This window comes from Plecotus auritus (genome assembly GCF_963455305.1).
Source record: "Plecotus auritus genome assembly, chromosome: 10".
Classification (NCBI taxonomy): Eukaryota; Metazoa; Chordata; class Mammalia; order Chiroptera; family Vespertilionidae; genus Plecotus; species Plecotus auritus.
In genome coordinates this window covers 62,384,191-62,399,782 of record NC_137785.1, presented here as the reverse complement: position 1 = coordinate 62,399,782, position 15,592 = coordinate 62,384,191, and the positions used below count along the sequence as shown (strand labels likewise).

The following is a 15,592-nucleotide window of genomic DNA, read 5'->3' as shown; positions in this document are numbered from 1 at the left end:
TCTCTCTCTCCCTTTCCTTTCCTCTCTGAAGTCAATAAAAATATATTTTAAAAAATAATAATAATAGCCGAAACCGGTTTGGCTCAGTGGATAGAGCGTCAGCCTGCGGACTGAGGGGTCCAGGGTTCGATTCCAGTCAAGGGCATGTACCTGGGTTGCGGGCACATCCCCAGTGGGAGGTGTGCAGGAGGCAGCTGATCGATGTTTCTCTCTCATCGATGTTTCTAGCTCTCTATCCCTCTCCCTTCCTCTCTGTAAAATATCAATAAAATATATTTAAAAATAATAATAATAATAATAATAACAGATACATAGAGGAGCTGACACTTGCGACCTTGTTATGGGCCACCTGCCGCTCTCACCACTTTCCGTGTGTGCTTCAAAGCCAGCCCCTCCAAGGCAGGGTGGCCGAAGGAGGTGGGACTGGCTGAGTGATGTGAGCAGAGATGAGGTTCTGTGGGCACAGGTGCTCGGGAGGGACGTGTGATTTGGAGCCATTTGAAGCAAAGTCGAGGAGGGCACAGCCTTGGGCCAAACACCTGGCTCTGCCACTTGCTAGCTGGCACATGTCCTCCCTGCGCTCTCTTCCTTGGCCATGAAAGGCGGACAGAAATGCAAAGGTTCGCTGAGAGGAGGGCCCGTAAAGCAGTGGCCTGGGCCCAGCATGAGCTCCTGTGGTTGTTGGGAGCTGGGAAGACCTAGGTCAGCTCTGAGCAGGTGTCTCAACTCCTTTTAGGTCACAGAACCCTTTGAGAACCCGAGCTGTGGACGCCCCAACTTTGTGGAGGCTGGCGGCCCTGAGAAGTCACCCCTCCCCCGACCCTGCAGCCTCATGTGGGGTGCTGAGCAGATGGGAGAGTCTCAGAGCCGCCCGGCACCGTGCAGTCCGTTGCGAGAATGCGCTTCTCTGCGGCTCCGGCTTTGGTGTCCTTGTCTGGATCAGGGCCCTCAGTCCCGCTGGCTCCCTCCTTCCGCACAGATACCCACATAGAACAGCCACTCTCCTGCCGGGAGGGAGCCGGTTTGTGACACCCTGGGCTGAGGGAGGAGGTACCTGGGCCCAGTGCAGGTCTACACACAACCAGCGTGGGCCCGGGGCACTCAGCACCTCGTGGGTGTTCGCTTCTTTTCCTGTGGAAGACGGGGGCAGCCAGGTTCCACTTTTCAGGTACCCATGCCTGGACACCAGGTGCCCTGCAGCCACAGGAAGTGACCACTAGGGGACAAAGGGGCCACCATCACTCCCTCCCAGCCTGCGCCTGGGTGCTGTAGCCACCACCAGCCCCAGCCCCCCGCAACTGCCGCAAACCCCAACCATTCAGCACACATTTTCCCAGGGGGTGCTGGAGTCCTCCCTGGCCACCTCTCCCTTGGATCTCGGCCTTCCTGCCTCTGACACACAGCGCACAGGTGAGCCAGAGGAAAGCTCTGGAATGTGCGTCACCTGTAGGACTAGGGATTGTTTCCAAGTCATGGGAGAGCCTGACTGGGGATCTGAGTTGATGCTTCATCCAAACAAGGCCCATTTCCCCACCGTCCCTTCCAGGAGCCCCTTGGGGGCTGGGCCTCGAGACACCTGCAGGCTCCGAGCAAAGGCCTGTCTCAGCCACCCACCGGGGAGACAGTGGACTCTTTGCCTGCCCCAGGTTCCATCTGTCCCTCCTCAACCCTCTGGGCCCAACTCCCCAGAATAAAAAGAAATCTCCAGCACCAGGGAGGGTATCTGACAGCAATAAATTTATTAAGTATCCCCCCCCAAATATGAACACAAACAAGTTAAAAAAAACCACACATAAGACTTCAGACCCAGAGCTGACAAACGAGACAGAAAAATGGGAACGACCTATGGAGGGAAGACAGAGCTGAGTGCTGCAAATACGAAGGACAGACACTCGGGGGCCTAGGGTGATGTGCTGTGGGGCGAGGCTGGGGCGGCGTCAGCGGCTGCGTGGCTATGGGGACAGCCCTCTTGGCCCTGGTCCCCGGCTGCCTCACTTGGGGCCCTGGGCCTCAGACTCCTCCTCATCGTCTTCATACATCTCGCCCTCCTCCTCGGCCGTGGCGTCCTGGTACTGCTGGTACTCGGACACCAGGTCGTTCATGTTGCTCTCGGCCTCGGTGAACTCCATCTCGTCCATGCCCTCGCCCGTGTACCAGTGCAGGAAGGCCTTGCGCCGGAACATGGCCGTGAACTGCTCCGAGATGCGCTTGAACAGCTCCTGGATGGCCGTGCTGTTGCCGATGAAGGTGGAGGACATTTTGAGCCCCCGGGGCGGGATGTCGCACACGGCCACCTTCACGTTGTTGGGGATCCACTCCACGAAGTAGCTGCTGTTCTTGCTCTGGATGGCCAGCATCTGCTCGTCCACCTCCTTCATGGACATGCGGCCGCGGAAGATAGCGGCCACCGTCAGGTAGCGGCCGTGGCGGGGGTCGCAGGCGGCCATCATGTTCTTGGCGTCGAACATCTGCTGGGTGAGTTCGGGCACCGTCAGGGCCCGGTACTGCTGGCTGCCCCGGGCGGTGAGGGGGGCGAAGCCGGGCATGAAGAAGTGCAGGCGCGGGAAGGGCACCATGTTGACCGCCAGCTTGCGCAGGTCAGCGTTCAGCTGGCCGGGGAAACGGAGGGAGGTGGTGACCCCGCTCATGGTGGCCGACACCAGGTGGTTGAGGTCCCCGTAGGTGGGCGTGGCCAGCTTGAGGGTGCGGAAGCAGATGTCGTAGAGGGCCTCGTTGTCGATGCAGTAGGTCTCGTCCGTGTTCTCCACCAGCTGGTGGATGGACAGCGTGGCGTTGTAGGGCTCCACCACCGTGTCCGACACCTTGGGCGAGGGCACCACGCTGAAGGTGTTCATGATGCGGTCGGGGTACTCCTCCCGCACCTTGCTAATGAGCAGGGTGCCCATCCCGGACCCGGTGCCCCCGCCCAGCGAGTGGGTCAGCTGGAAGCCCTGCAGGCAGTCGCAGTTCTCGCACTCCTTCCGCACCACGTCCAGGACGGAGTCCACCAGCTCGGCGCCCTCCGTGTAGTGACCCTTGGCCCAGTTGTTGCCGGCCCCACTCTGACCTGTGGGGAGTCAGAAGGCGGCACGGACAGGGTCAGGCCTCCAGTGCCTGAACGTCCCAACCCAAAAGGCAACTGTCGCAGCCCTGTGCCTGCTTTCCCTCTACAAACTGGGGGCCCACCCCTCCTCTGCCTATGGCTCTCCACACCAGCTGGGTCCCTGCTGCCCGGCACCGTGTGAAGGGCTCTGGTCAGAAACTGAGAACCTGAAGTTGCAGCCGCTGCTCTGTCTCGCTTGCGGGTTCTGAGTGAACCCATCATCCCTTCCCTCCAGCCCACCCACCCCCCTGGGCAGTGCCGGAAGCGTCAACTACAACCCCAGAGTCCTTTGCAGCTCTGGGTCGGGATTGGACCGGTGCCCGTCGGTTGGGGTGCTAAGCTCTGGAAGGCAGAGGTGAGGGAGGCCCTGTCACGGAGTCGAGGGCACAGGATCACCCCACCTCTGGATCCCAGTGACACTCTCATGAGCTCCCGCCTCTGGGGCCACCAGTCCTTCAGGGTCCTGTCCGTGTAGTTCTGTGTTGCACGAGCTCTAATTGCAGTGCACAGTGGCTTCTGTTCCCTGCACAGAGCCCTCTCTCTGGGTCTCCAGTGCCAGCTGCAGAGTGGGGGTCAGCTCTGCCTGCAAGTTTGTGGAAGTGGGGGGCTGTGCCCTTTCGTTCCCGTGGACCTGGGTTTGCGGTGGAGGGTCTGCCGTGACGCGAAACTTACCGAAGATGAAGTTGTCAGGCCTGAAGAGGTGCCCGAAGGCCCCAGACCGGACGCTGTCCATGGTTCCGGGCTCCAGGTCCACGAGGATGGCCCGAGGCACATATTTGTGAGCTGAGGGGAGAGGGCGGGTGATGTGCATCATGGAGGCTCAGGGCTCCTCCTTCCTAGTCCTGCCCCCACTAGACTCTGGGTCAGAGAGCTGGAACCACGTGTGACATGGGGACTGACACTGGACAGCCCAGACCAAACTTCTCCAGTTCAGCATGGACATCATCCCACACCAGATGCCAAGCATCCCCTGCCTGAGCCCTCCAGGTGACCCCTGCTCTGGACCGTCAGAAGGACTCTGAAGGGACCTTCAGGATCCTGTCTGTCCCCCTGGACTGTGCACATGTCTCTGGCCGAGAACATGTTTGAATCTCACTGTGGTGAGTCCCAGGTTACACCTAACCTGCCAGCCCAGCAATGGGAGGGCAGGTCCAGGGGGCCCAGCTCAGGTGTCCCCCAGCCCCCAGGGAGGGTGGGGTGCTCACAGGAGGCCTCGTTGTAGTAGACGCTGATGCGCTCCAACTGCAGGTCCGAGTCCCCCACATAGTTGCCACTGGGGTCTATTCCGTGCTCATCGCTGATGACCTCCCAGAACTGCAGGGGAAACGGGGGTCAGCAGGGGCCATGACAGGCTTGGCCCCAAAGCCTGCAATAGCCCCTGGGAGAGACTTTGGAGAGCCCTAAGCTCCGTCGTCTGTCAGGAAAGTTTAATAAATGTCACATCCTGGTGGCCAGAGCCCTCCGAGGGGTTCGAGACTCAGCTGACACAAAACAGCTCTGCACTTGCTGACCAGAGTTAGCAACAAGCACCCCCTTTGGATGGCTTTTATTATTCCATTTTCAGACGAGGAGACTGACGCACAGAAAGGGGACAGAGTCCAAGATGCTTGTGCCCTCAGGGGCAGCAGACATCCAGCCACAGGGCCCAGCAGTGTCCGGAACACCGTCAGCCTTAGCCACAGGAAACACAGGAGCCCCCTGTGGGGAGTGACGTGCCCAGGGTCGCCCAGCCTCTCCATCCACAGCTGGCACAGCCCTAATTCTCGGGGCTCACGCTCCCCCTTGGGCCGGAACCCACAGTGCTTCTCACATTCTGCTCCCCCGACTGCAGCAGGCAGGGGAGCAGCCCCGGACCAAGACTCAGAGCTGGACCGCCTTTTCCCAGCCATGTGACCTTGGGCAGGTCCTGAAGATGCTCTGTGCCTCAGTGTCCACATCTGCTTAATGGGTCTGAGGATGAAAACGGGTCGCTGTGCGAGTGGAGTTATCTGTGGGAGCATGTGACGGTGTGTGGTGAAGCCCGGGTGCCGCGTGGAATTATGAGCACGTGTGTCTGCACAAGGACAAACCCCTGCTGGACAGAGCTCTGCCCTCCCCCAGGGGCACTTCCAGTTGGCCCCTGCAGGCAGGAGGTCATATGCTATGGCCATTGGTCCAGTGCCCCTTCCTTTTGCTCCTGAGGGTTCTTTTCAGAAGCTGGATGGGTGTGAAGTCATCGAGAAACAACAGACCCCTCCATAGGAGTCATGTGCAGTGAGAAGGCTGTCCAGTTAAAAAAATCTATCACAAATCAGTTTGCATGTGCTTACTAGTATCTATCCATAGATGCCTCGGACAGACACACAGACACAGCGGTGCCACGGCCTGTGTTCCTGGGTTGGGGGAGAGACCTCTGATCAGAGCATGCCTTTTGGTTCTTTTGGAGTTCTTTATCACGTGCACATATTAACTTCACATGCAAAATAATAATAAAGATTAAATTTTTTAAAAACCGGAAGAGTAGCCCCAGCCGGTTTGGCTCAGTGGATAGTGTGTCGGCCTGCAGACCAAAAGGTCCCAGGTTCGATTCCAGTCAGACTGGTTGCAGACTCCCCCCCAACGTGGCCGGAGCACGTGCAGGAGGCAACCAATTGATGTGTCTCTCTCACATCAATGTTTCTCCGTCTTTCCCTCTCTCTTCCACTCTCTCTAAAAATCAATGGAAAAATATCCTCAGGTGAGGATTTAAAAAAAAAAAGACATATCCTTGGTGAAGAGGCACAGAAGTAACAGAGTAAAACAGGAAACCTCAGGACAGATGCCATATTTTCCACAAAGATCTAGGTGCACAGATCAGGAAGTGGAACAATGACAACTCCCGCTGTGGGGGGACCTGGAGGGGTGAGGTGGTTAAATGGGCACAGTCTTACCTGCAATGTTTCCATTTGTTAAGGGGGGATATATTAATAACTGCGTTTGTAATTAAAACTAATAGAGGTTATAATTTAAAATATTAAATAGATCTACTTAGATTATGTAACATTTAATACATAATAAAGTACATTTTTTACATTAAATAAGAAATAATTATGATCACCACTACAGGTGAGAAACTGCTAGGTGGCCGCAGACCCCAGGGTCCAGGCCAAGCTCCTATTTCATACCTCCTTTTTGCCCGGATTCTGGGCGGGTCAGGCTCTGGGCCCGGGCGCTGTCCGAGGTGCTGATCCTTTGCCTGCCGCTGAGGGGCTGGAGGGGGCGGGCAGCATGGGGCGGGGAGCGGCGAGGACTGGCCGATTCATGGGCTTTAAGCCCCTTCAAGACCCCAAACCTCTTCTTCCCTTTCTCCCCCAGCTAGCCCAACTGTAACCTATCAAGGAGGCGCAAGGGAAAGGGGGCGGGACAAGGAAACGGGAAACCCCTCCTTTGGTTGGTTGTTAGGGCCCCACCCCTCCGCGGCCACGCCCTGCGGCCGGCGGAGAGAAGGGCCAGACAAAGGCTCCAGGGCGGCCCTGCCTCCCGAGGGGCGGAGGGAAGGGTCTCTGGGCTTCTCGCACCCATTGTGGGGGGCCAGGTACCCCGTGCACCCTGATGTGATAAATTCAAACTCCTGCTTCGTTCCGGGAGAGCTGCTTTCTCATTCTTGGGGAAGGGCCACACCCTGTCACCGCACCCTGGAGGGGATTCCAGTAAAACACTGACACGGAGCCCAACATGTAGTGCTCCCAGTCAGGACTCATGATGTCCCATCACTACGCTCAAGGAAGGCATAGTCCCCTAGTCCCGGATCGCCCCGAATTCCCTCCATCACCACCCCACCCTCCCCAGAGCCAGCAGCTTGATCCAGACTCCACTCAGGACTGTAGGCAGGAAAGTCGCCCCCAGATCACCCCAGTCAGCAGCTGCCGGTGGTGGGCAGGCAGGTTCTCCAGATGGGACCTCGGGAAGTGGGGGGACCTGGGGGAAGTGGGGAGGCCTGGGGGGAGTGGGAAGACCTGGAGGGAGGGGGCTCTGAGCACTTTCTCCAGGGTTGGTCTCTGGAGACTTTCCAGGCAGGGAGGCGGCAGACAGAAAAGGAAGCAACAATTCCTCTCCCGCAGATGCACTTCTCTCTTGTTTGATGTGTTTAAAATGACCAGATATTAATTTTTAAGACTGACATAAATTTAAAAGTCAGTGCGAAAGGCATGAAAAGTCATGAGCAAACGCTCTGTCTGCAGAGGACACCGTCGCCAGCAGCCGGCAGGTGCACCCCACTTTCCCCAGAGAGGAGGCCGTCCTGGCTGTGGAGGGAGGGGCATGGACCCCCTCCCCCCGCCCCCAGGCCCGGCGGGACTCAGGACTGCCCCCCACCACCCCGTGACCTCTGACCCTCTGAGGAGCAGATGTTCAGAGCAGGCCTGGACCTTGTGACTGCATTAAGGAACCCCCGCCCCTCCCACCTAGTCCGGCAGCTGTCAGGACGGCCCCAGGAGCTCGGATTTGATTTGAGGCCACCATCCCCCAGGCCTCTCCTCCCCCAGCCCCTCCCCGGGCAGCACAGCTGTCTCCTCCGTGATTGGGAGTCTCAGATTCCGCCTCCGGGACCCATCCGAGGGCCTCCACCCTAGAGCACAAGTTGCAATTTACATGTCAACCACGTGGGTGCCCCAGCCCTGTAGAAATTAGCTTTTTGTTCTCGCCGTTTCCATGGCAACAGCCTCCAGAGGAAGCTTTTCCTGGGCCCCTTTCCCTCCAAGACCTGTCTCCAACCCCCGCCGCCTTGGGGAATCCGCTCAACTACTTCCCCCGCTGGGTCCCTGGCCGTGGTCCTGACTAAGCCACGCTCCTCCCGCTCGTGGTCCCGGGACCCGGGCGGGCATCGGGCTGCGCTCGCCGCCTGGACCCCGCCCTGGGCCCCGCAGGGACTGAGCCGGGGGCGGCGCGGCTGGGTCTCGCCCAGGCGGGGTGACCTTGGGCCCGGGACAGCCTCCCGGACTCGGTGACCTGACATCGGCTCCTGAGTACTGGCCATCCTCTTCCCGCCTCAGTCCCCACATCTGAGAGGGGGGCTAACAATGGACGGGAGGGGCCGCGCGGCGCAGAGCTTCCCACGCCCGGAGGCCGGCTTTGTTCCCACGTCCAACCCCCAGACTCGGCGGTGCCATCCCTTGGGGGGCTCGCCCAGGTGGGCTGCGCTGAGGGAGGGGCTGGTCCTGGACCAAGGTCACCTGGAGTCCGGGCCCAATCCTCACCCAACAAAGGAACAGGGTGGGGCCGGGCAGCCGAGGGTTAGCGCAGCAAGATTGGGGTCACCAGGCGGCTCCAGCTGCTCGGAGGACCTCCCGTTCCTGGGTGCGGGGGCATCATGACTTTGAAGGTGAGCCTCACTCAAACCAGCCCACTCACCCGCCCAGCTCAGGTTGAGCTGCGACCCCAGTGCGGGCCACGCCCAGCCAGCCCGCAGCATCCGCGGCGGCCGGGAGTGGTGGGCGCGAGGTGGCGATGGCGCTGCGCTCAGCGAGGCCCTGGTGCCCGCGGGGGTCGGGGAGAGGCGGCGGGGGCGTCAGGGAGGCCGGGCACTTTGTTCTCCGTTTTCAGGGGCGACTGCGGCTAGAGGTACGCGGTGCTCCCCGCTTCCCTCCTAGGGGCTCCCGCTTCCCTCCCAGGGGCTCCCGCTTCCCTCCCAGGGGCTGGCTCGGACGGGGACACGGCAGGCGCGTGGGGCGCGGGTTCCGCGCGCGGGGCGGCGCGGCCTCACCTTGGCCCCGATCTGGTTGCCGCACTGGCCGGCCTGGATGTGCACGATCTCCCTCATGTCGGCGGGCGGCGGGCGGCTGCGGGAAGCTGACGGGCCGGGCGGCTGAGGAGCCCCAGCCGCCCGCCGCTCTTATAGGCCGGGCCCCGCCCGCCGCGCCCTCCGGCGTCACAGCGCGACCAATGGGGGCGCCGCCGCCGCTGCGGCACGGCCGCCGCCGCATCTGCACCGCGTCTCAGCGCGGCTGGCGAGGGGTTGGGGACCCGCTCACCGGAAAGGAGGGGCTGGCGGGATCCAGGGAGGACAATAGAAGGCCCTTGGTCCTTGGACCCCGCCCCCGCTCCCCCTCCGATCCACCCGGCTTTGCCAGGAGGGTCTTACTTCCCTACACCCGCCTAGGGACCGACCCCATCTTCCCACCCCAGTGGGTGAGGTGGACGCCTCCCCGCTCCCTGTCTGTGCACGAGGGGCCGACAAGGTACTCTGAGCTCTTCTGGACCCCGGAGAGGCTGGGGGTGGGGGTGGGGGGAGGAAAAGGCCCGACAGCCAGCGCGGGGCAAAGAAATCCCGAGTCAGAGTGGCTGTGGGTGCGGGAGGGCTGCGGTGGGTGTGGCGGCCGTTTCGCTGGCCCCCTCTGCAGTGGGGGAGCCACCCCACCCCCGCTACTGCCGAAGATTACACACGGGCCTTATTGTGTGTCGCCAGGCAGTGCCCGCAGGTAGCACTGCTCAGGGAATATTGTGCCGGGAACTGTCATGAGGACACACCAGGCGAGAGACCCACAGAGTGGGGGTGTGCAGTCCTCTTACTCCCTGATGTCACCTGTGGGTCTGGACCCCTGGTCCACGTGGGGCCAAGGCAGTGGGGGGAGGGGCGCATGTAGGAGCTGTGTGTGCAGGAGGTGCGGGTTCTTGCAGGGAAAACTGGGGAAGGGGCCCACTTTCACCTCCACTGTCAGAGGAGCCGGTAGGGGGACCCTCAAATGAACACAGACACTGTACCCCACACACAGGCCCACGGGCTTCCTGTTCTCCTGGGCTCAGACACCATGTGAAGACACCTTATAACAGGTCCTTCTGAGGTTTCAGGGACAAATCCTCCAGGCAGGGCACCCTGTCAGCTGAGCGAGCTTGCGGGCACACCTGTGTCCTGAGTGTGTGCCCAGGAGGGGCCTGGCAGGGTGTGGCCATGTCCAGGCCCCTCTCTCCCCCCTCCTCCTGAAGCTCCTCAATTTGGCAAGCCTAGAAGTGGGTCTTTTGTTCTCAAGAGAAGCCCCTCCCCCACAGTGTCCACGAGGTGGCTTTCTGTGGTTGGCTTCTGGCCACTGGGGCTCCGCCCTGTCCCCATTCAGGGGGTCCTTGGTGAGCATTTGGCTCTTCCCTGGAGCCAGCTGTACCTCCCTGTCTGAGCAGCAGAAGCTTTGCAGCATCCCTTAGGCCAGGACCCGTCACTGGCTGGCCTCCCTGTGGAATGGCATCGGACCAGGCTGGCTCCCCCTCCATCCCCAGAGGGCTCAAGGCTGACTCGCAGTCCTGTCCATCTTCCAGCAAAGGCTGGCCCTGCCGGGAACCAGTTCCCAGCCCCAACGCCAACAGTCAGGGCTGGAGCTGCCAGCACGGGTGGGGTGGAGACTGGTCAGGCGGCTGCAGATGCATCTAGAACTACCTGGGAGTTGGCCGATGCCGTCACTTTCACCTCCACTGAGCCTGTACCAGGAATAGGGCTGACTGCATGCTTGGTGTCTGGAGGAACCAGTGGCTCCCCAGATAGAGGGGGCCCAGGGTTTCAGCACAGGGGGGACCCAAGGGCCCCCAACACCATGCAGCAAGGCCCACCCCTGATACCAATCCCAGGGACACAGCCTGCAGCCACTGGACAGCCTCGCCCAATTCTGGGTGGCCTTGACTCAAATATCTGCCAGGGCTGGTAGTACTGGAGGAACGAGAACCCCAGTCCTGACTCACCCTGCACCTTGGACCCCTTGGGGGTGACCCAGAGCAGGTGAGGAGGAGGGCCTGCTGTGCTCTGGCCAAGGTCACAGTGGGTCACGGAGGTCCTGCTTCTGCTGCAGCTGACGGCAGCCTAGACCATTCAGGAGTTGGGAGTGGAGGGCGCGGAGTGGACCCTCCATGGAGGTGCCTGGGGGAGGACTCCTCCCTCCAGCTGCCCAGGGCCGGGTTCACATTTACGGAGAAGGCAGACGCAGCATCAGAGCAGGTGCAACGGGGCTGGGGCTTCAGGCAAGCTGGGTCCTTTGGGGGTTCTGGGATATACCCCTCCCCCTGCATCATTCCCATCAGGCCCCTCCATGGCTTCTCCACCCTCAAGCACCTTTGGAATGAGCCAGTGTGGATGGCAATGGAGCTGCTCCAAGCACAGCATTTATTCCCAGATGCTTCCCGGCCCTGGGTACTGGTCACTGATTCGAACTAACGGCTGTGGCCTCGGCCTGAGCAGGCAGCGGCGGGCACTATCTGAGGGGCATGTGTGGTGCAAACCAATGGGCCAACCACCCAGCTCTCCAGCACCATGAGCCCTAGAAGAGATCAGCCCCGTGCCCACTACGGCTCCTGCGGACACGTCCCCTGCCCGGGACAGGACCTCACTCCTTTCCCTGTGAGGCCGGGTCCTGCTCATCACAGTGCCTTCTCCTGAGGTCCTCATCGAGAGAGCGGCGCTCTGCCAGCCACGGACTTCACCTCCCGATGGGTGGGGGCACAGGTGGGTCCTCGCCTATCTCTGGGTGCAAGTGGATGTCTCCCGGCGTGGGCCGTGTCTGTCCAGGAGCCCAGGCCTGCCCTGTGCCTGTGCCCCCATCGCCCCAGCCTCCTGCATGCCCCACAAACTCCTGGAGATTTCTGCTGATTCCCCTCTGGCCCAGAGGGTCCGTGCGCCCACCCCTTCGGAGATCATCCAGCCTGTCCATTCTGGCAAGTGACTGCCCCGGTCACACAGGAGTTGGCCATGTGATAGCTCCACTCCCCTGCCCAGCACCTGGCCTTGGGCCTTTGGGCACTCCCTCACCAGGAGCACTGCAGCACCTCTTGGAGTGTCTTCCGGAGCTCCGGGCTGCGGAAGGCATAGATGAGCGGGTCCACGATGGTGTTGCAGATGACGAGGGCCAGGAAGAGGTGGAAGTTCCTGAAGACGCAGTGGCAGGCGGGGTGTTGAGGACAGAGGACGATGAGCAAGAGGTGCAGGAAGAAGGGGCCCCAGCAGAGGAAGAAGATGCCCAGCAGGGTGGTGAGAGTGGCAGCCCCTTTGAGGCCGAAGCCCTGGGGGGCGGGGCGCTGCCTCTTGTGCAGCCGGGCGATGCCGCGGGTGTGCTGGCATGCCTGCACCAGCATGCGGACGTATAGCACCGCCATGAGCGCCAGCAGGGCCACAAAGAAGCTGACCAGACAGAGCAGGACGGCCGTGTGGTCGTAGTAGGCGATGAAGAGGGTGCTGGAGACGACGCTGGCCACCCAGATGCCCGCAATGGCCCGCCACACCCGGGGCAGTGTCATGATGCTGTGGTAGCGCAGCGCATAGAAGATGGAGATGTACCGGTCCACAGCGATGGCGGCCAGGAAGCAGAGGCTGGACACCATGGAGCCACAGATGAGCACATCCAGGACGTCGTCCAGCTGCTGCACCGCGGGGGCCTGGGCCGCCAGCGTGCCCGCCTCCAGCAGCAGCACCACGGCTGTGCCCAGCACGTTGCTCACGCTCACCAGCAGGTCCGACACGGCCAGGCAGCAGATGAAGAAGTACATGGGCGAGTGCAGGTTGCGGTTCTTGGCGATGGCGGCCACCACCAGCACGTTCTCCACCAGGCTCACCAGCCCCAGGCTGAGGAAGAGCCCGTCGGGAATGGACACCTCCAGGCACCAGGCGTCCGTCTGGTTGGGGGCCAGCCCAAGGTGGGGGGTGGCTGTGGGGGTGGAGTTGAGGATGCCCAGCAGCCTCCTCTGGGGGCCCTGTGCAAGCATAGTCCCACCAGGAAGCAGGAAGGGGCCTCCCGCTGCGGGCATCCGCTCAGCTCATGGTGCCCCCAGTGGGGCCCTACGCACCCCCAGGGCCCTCTCACACTCACCCTCTCCCTGGCTGGACAGATGCCAGCCCAGGTGCCCCCGCTTTTCGACCAATCTGGTCACTTCCCAGCCAGGACCCCAAGCTCCGCAGCACCAACCCTCTGGGCCCTCGGCCGACTCCCCATCTCTCCCCTGGGGTGTGGTTGCTTAGGCCCTCACATTTCTATGCCTCCTGCCTCCCAGGCCAGGCAGGACTGAGGTCCAGGAAGAATGGACCCTTTCTCTACATCCTTCACATCGTCCGCTCAGCCCCTCCTCCTGAGAGCTGCCACATGATGGGCGTGTGCCCAGGGATTCATCAGAGAGCGCCCTGGGCACCACTGCTGCCACCAGGCGGCACGCCTGGCACCCAGGGCCGTCCGGCTTCCCAGGCCCCCTGACTCCGGGCACAGCCTACATTCCCCTTCCTGCTCATAGCCACTGCAGTGTCACCCGTATTCTGCCAGCCAGCGCCATCAGGCCTCGGCTCCAGGCCTCTGTGTGGGGTGTCCTCTCGACCTGCCGGAGACTCAAACCCTCCTCCAGGCCCATGGCAAACACCACTTCCTGGAGGCCTCCCGTTCCTGAGGCCAGCCGGTGCTCCTCTGCCTCGGGAAGTCTTTGGCCTTTGGCCGTCCACCCCCAGCCCTCCCCCCGACTCCCTGTTAGATGTTCACTGAGGGCAGCCCATCCGCAAGGCCCCCCAGTCAGTACTGCCCAAGGACAGACAGCCTGGCCACATGGGCTGGAAGATAAGCTTTGTCATCTTGGCGGGGGGGGGGGGGCATTGGCACAGAGCTACCGGCAGCCCCATTTGCTCTGGGGAAGGACACCACAGGCTCCAAGCCAGGAGCCACTTCAAGACAGACCTCAGTCTCCAGCCACGTGGTCGCTGTGGGAACGTGGGTCCAGAGCGCCTGTGGGCACCATGCTGGCCTCATGCCACCCCAGCACTTCCTCACTGAAGATGGCATCTGTGACCACAAACCCTCCTCTGGAGGCCTAGGCAGAAAGGGAAGGGGAAAATGAGGCAACTAGAAAGGTAAGTGGCTGGTGGTGGAGATGGGGCCGGGAGGGAGTTGGGGAGGTCTGTGTTTTTTCTTTTTTTTAAATTGATTTTTAGAGAGAGGAAGGTCGAGAAAGAAACACCAATTTGTTGTTTCACTTATTTAGGCATTCACTGGTTGCTTTTTTTAAATTTTATTTTTGTTGTTGGAAGCATTACAGATACTGGTTGATTCTTTATGTGCCCTGACCAGGGGATCGAACCCGCAACCTTGGTGTATGGGGATGATGCTCTAACCAGCTGTGATACCCGGCCGAGCAGGTCTGCATTCTGAGTTGTATCTGTGATATTCCTGCTCATTCCTTCCCGTGCACTGGCTGCCGGATGGCTTGACGGGCCCACATGAGCACACACTGATGTCCACTTAGAAATATTAATCACTCCTTCCAGCGCACAACTTATGGTACAAAGCTCTCCCTCCCTCCTTTGAAGCACATCACAGGTAAAGCACACACCTTACAAATACGCAGGTGGCGGACGCCCCCATCTGAACAGCGGGAAAGCAGCACCCGAGCTGGGTTTGTGCCTCCTCCACATGGAGACGCCCCCGACCACACTGGGCATCGGGGCAGCTCCCAACCCATTAGAGTGCCGCTGGGAGCTCTTGCCCGTGTTCTGGTGAACAGCCACGGTCCCTCTGGGCGCCACAAGGGATTTCGTGGCCCGAGGCAGATCTCCAGCTTTGGTAGATCCGGCCAAACCACTTTCCACACTGGTGGACCAGCTGCCCGTTTCTGGAGGTCGCAGCCCCCGCTCCCCATGTGTGGATGGAACGACAGGCCTCTCCCAGCTCCACAGGCAGCAGGCACAGGACCGGCCCCACCGCACACCCCCGCCCACCCTTTGGTGGAGGGCCCCAGAGGACCCCAGGGCAGGACCACGAGGCTGTGCTGTGGTAGGAAAGTGGTCCCAGCAGCTGTGAGGGTCCACGGCCCCTGCCATACCTCCCAGGGCTCCACTGCAGCTCACGCCCCCAAGAACTGCCGCCCAGCCCTGGGCACCGATGGAGCCCGCTGGGTGAGCAGGGCCCTGCCCATCACCACATTTCAGGATGTTGTTCCCGGCTCCATAAATGAGGCCTTTGAGAGGGCCAGTGCCCCCACCCCAGCCTGAGACTTCAAAGGGCATGAGACTGGGCAGCCGTTGGCAGGTGACCACAGCCTTCTTCCTGGGAGGCCTCAGGACGCCCACTGGTTCTCATGCACTCGCCTGTCGGGGACTGGGAGGGAGACAGCAGATACAGCCGAGTTGGGAAAAATCAGCTTTGTGATTAGTTACGGTCATGGGGGAAATGTGTAAGGAAATCACAGAGAATCCTGAGGCCATTTGTATCCTTCGCTCTCTGGTGCCCCTGGGAGATGCGTGAGGAATGGCAACGGACACAAGAGCGCATCCCCCCGAGACAACGAGCCTGACTCACACGTGAGGAGGCTGTGAGAACAGGAAGTCCCTCAGTCTTGTTACTGTTGTCTCCCCAGCACCAAGAGGCACACAGTGGGCACGCAACATGCGAACATTCAGTATGCGAGTGAGCTCCACGGGGAAACGGAAAGCTCAGTGAAGGGGTGCATGTGTCCAGCCCCAGCCACACCAGCAGGTAGGGTCACAGCTGTGCAGCGTGCAGCCTTCCCCGTGGCTCTCCACGCAGTGGG

The 15,592-nt window shown here is 61.0% G+C and overlaps 2 protein-coding genes across 2 annotated transcripts; both read right to left on the bottom strand.

Moving 5' to 3' along the window:
• Positions 1 to 1,720: 1,720 nt before the first annotated feature.
• On the bottom strand, positions 1,721 to 9,174 carry TUBB3 (tubulin beta 3 class III). Its single transcript, XM_080643739.1, has 4 exons — positions 8,823 to 9,174; positions 4,309 to 4,417; positions 3,776 to 3,886; positions 1,721 to 3,067 (listed from the first exon to the last, which is right to left on the bottom strand). Exons 1-4 carry the CDS (start codon positions 8,877 to 8,879, stop codon positions 1,992 to 1,994), a joined length of 1,353 nt encoding a protein of 450 aa, XP_080499865.1. The 5' UTR covers positions 8,880 to 9,174; the 3' UTR covers positions 1,721 to 1,991.
• Positions 9,175 to 11,839: 2,665 nt separating this feature from the next.
• Positions 11,840 to 12,793, bottom strand: MC1R (melanocortin 1 receptor; the record flags this gene model as incomplete). Its single annotated transcript, XM_080644442.1, has 1 exon — positions 11,840 to 12,793. The coding sequence occupies one exon, from the start codon at positions 12,791 to 12,793 to the stop codon at positions 11,840 to 11,842; it is 954 nt and encodes a 317-aa protein (XP_080500568.1).
• Positions 12,794 to 15,592: the final 2,799 nt, after the last annotated feature.

Bases quoted from the DNA above. Each gene is read 5' to 3' on its own strand.
- TUBB3 (XM_080643739.1), bottom strand. From the start codon at position 8,879: ATGAGGGAGATCGTGCACATCCAGGCCGGCCAGTGCGGCAACCAGATC. The intron at 4,418-8,822 runs GTGAGGCCGCGC...TTTCCCCTGCAG, and splicing joins GCAACCAGATCGGGGCCAAG to TTCTGGGAGGTCATCAGCGA. The intron at 3,068-3,775 runs GTAAGTTTCGCG...GACTCCCCACAG, and splicing joins GCCTGACAACTTCATCTTCG to GTCAGAGTGGGGCCGGCAAC.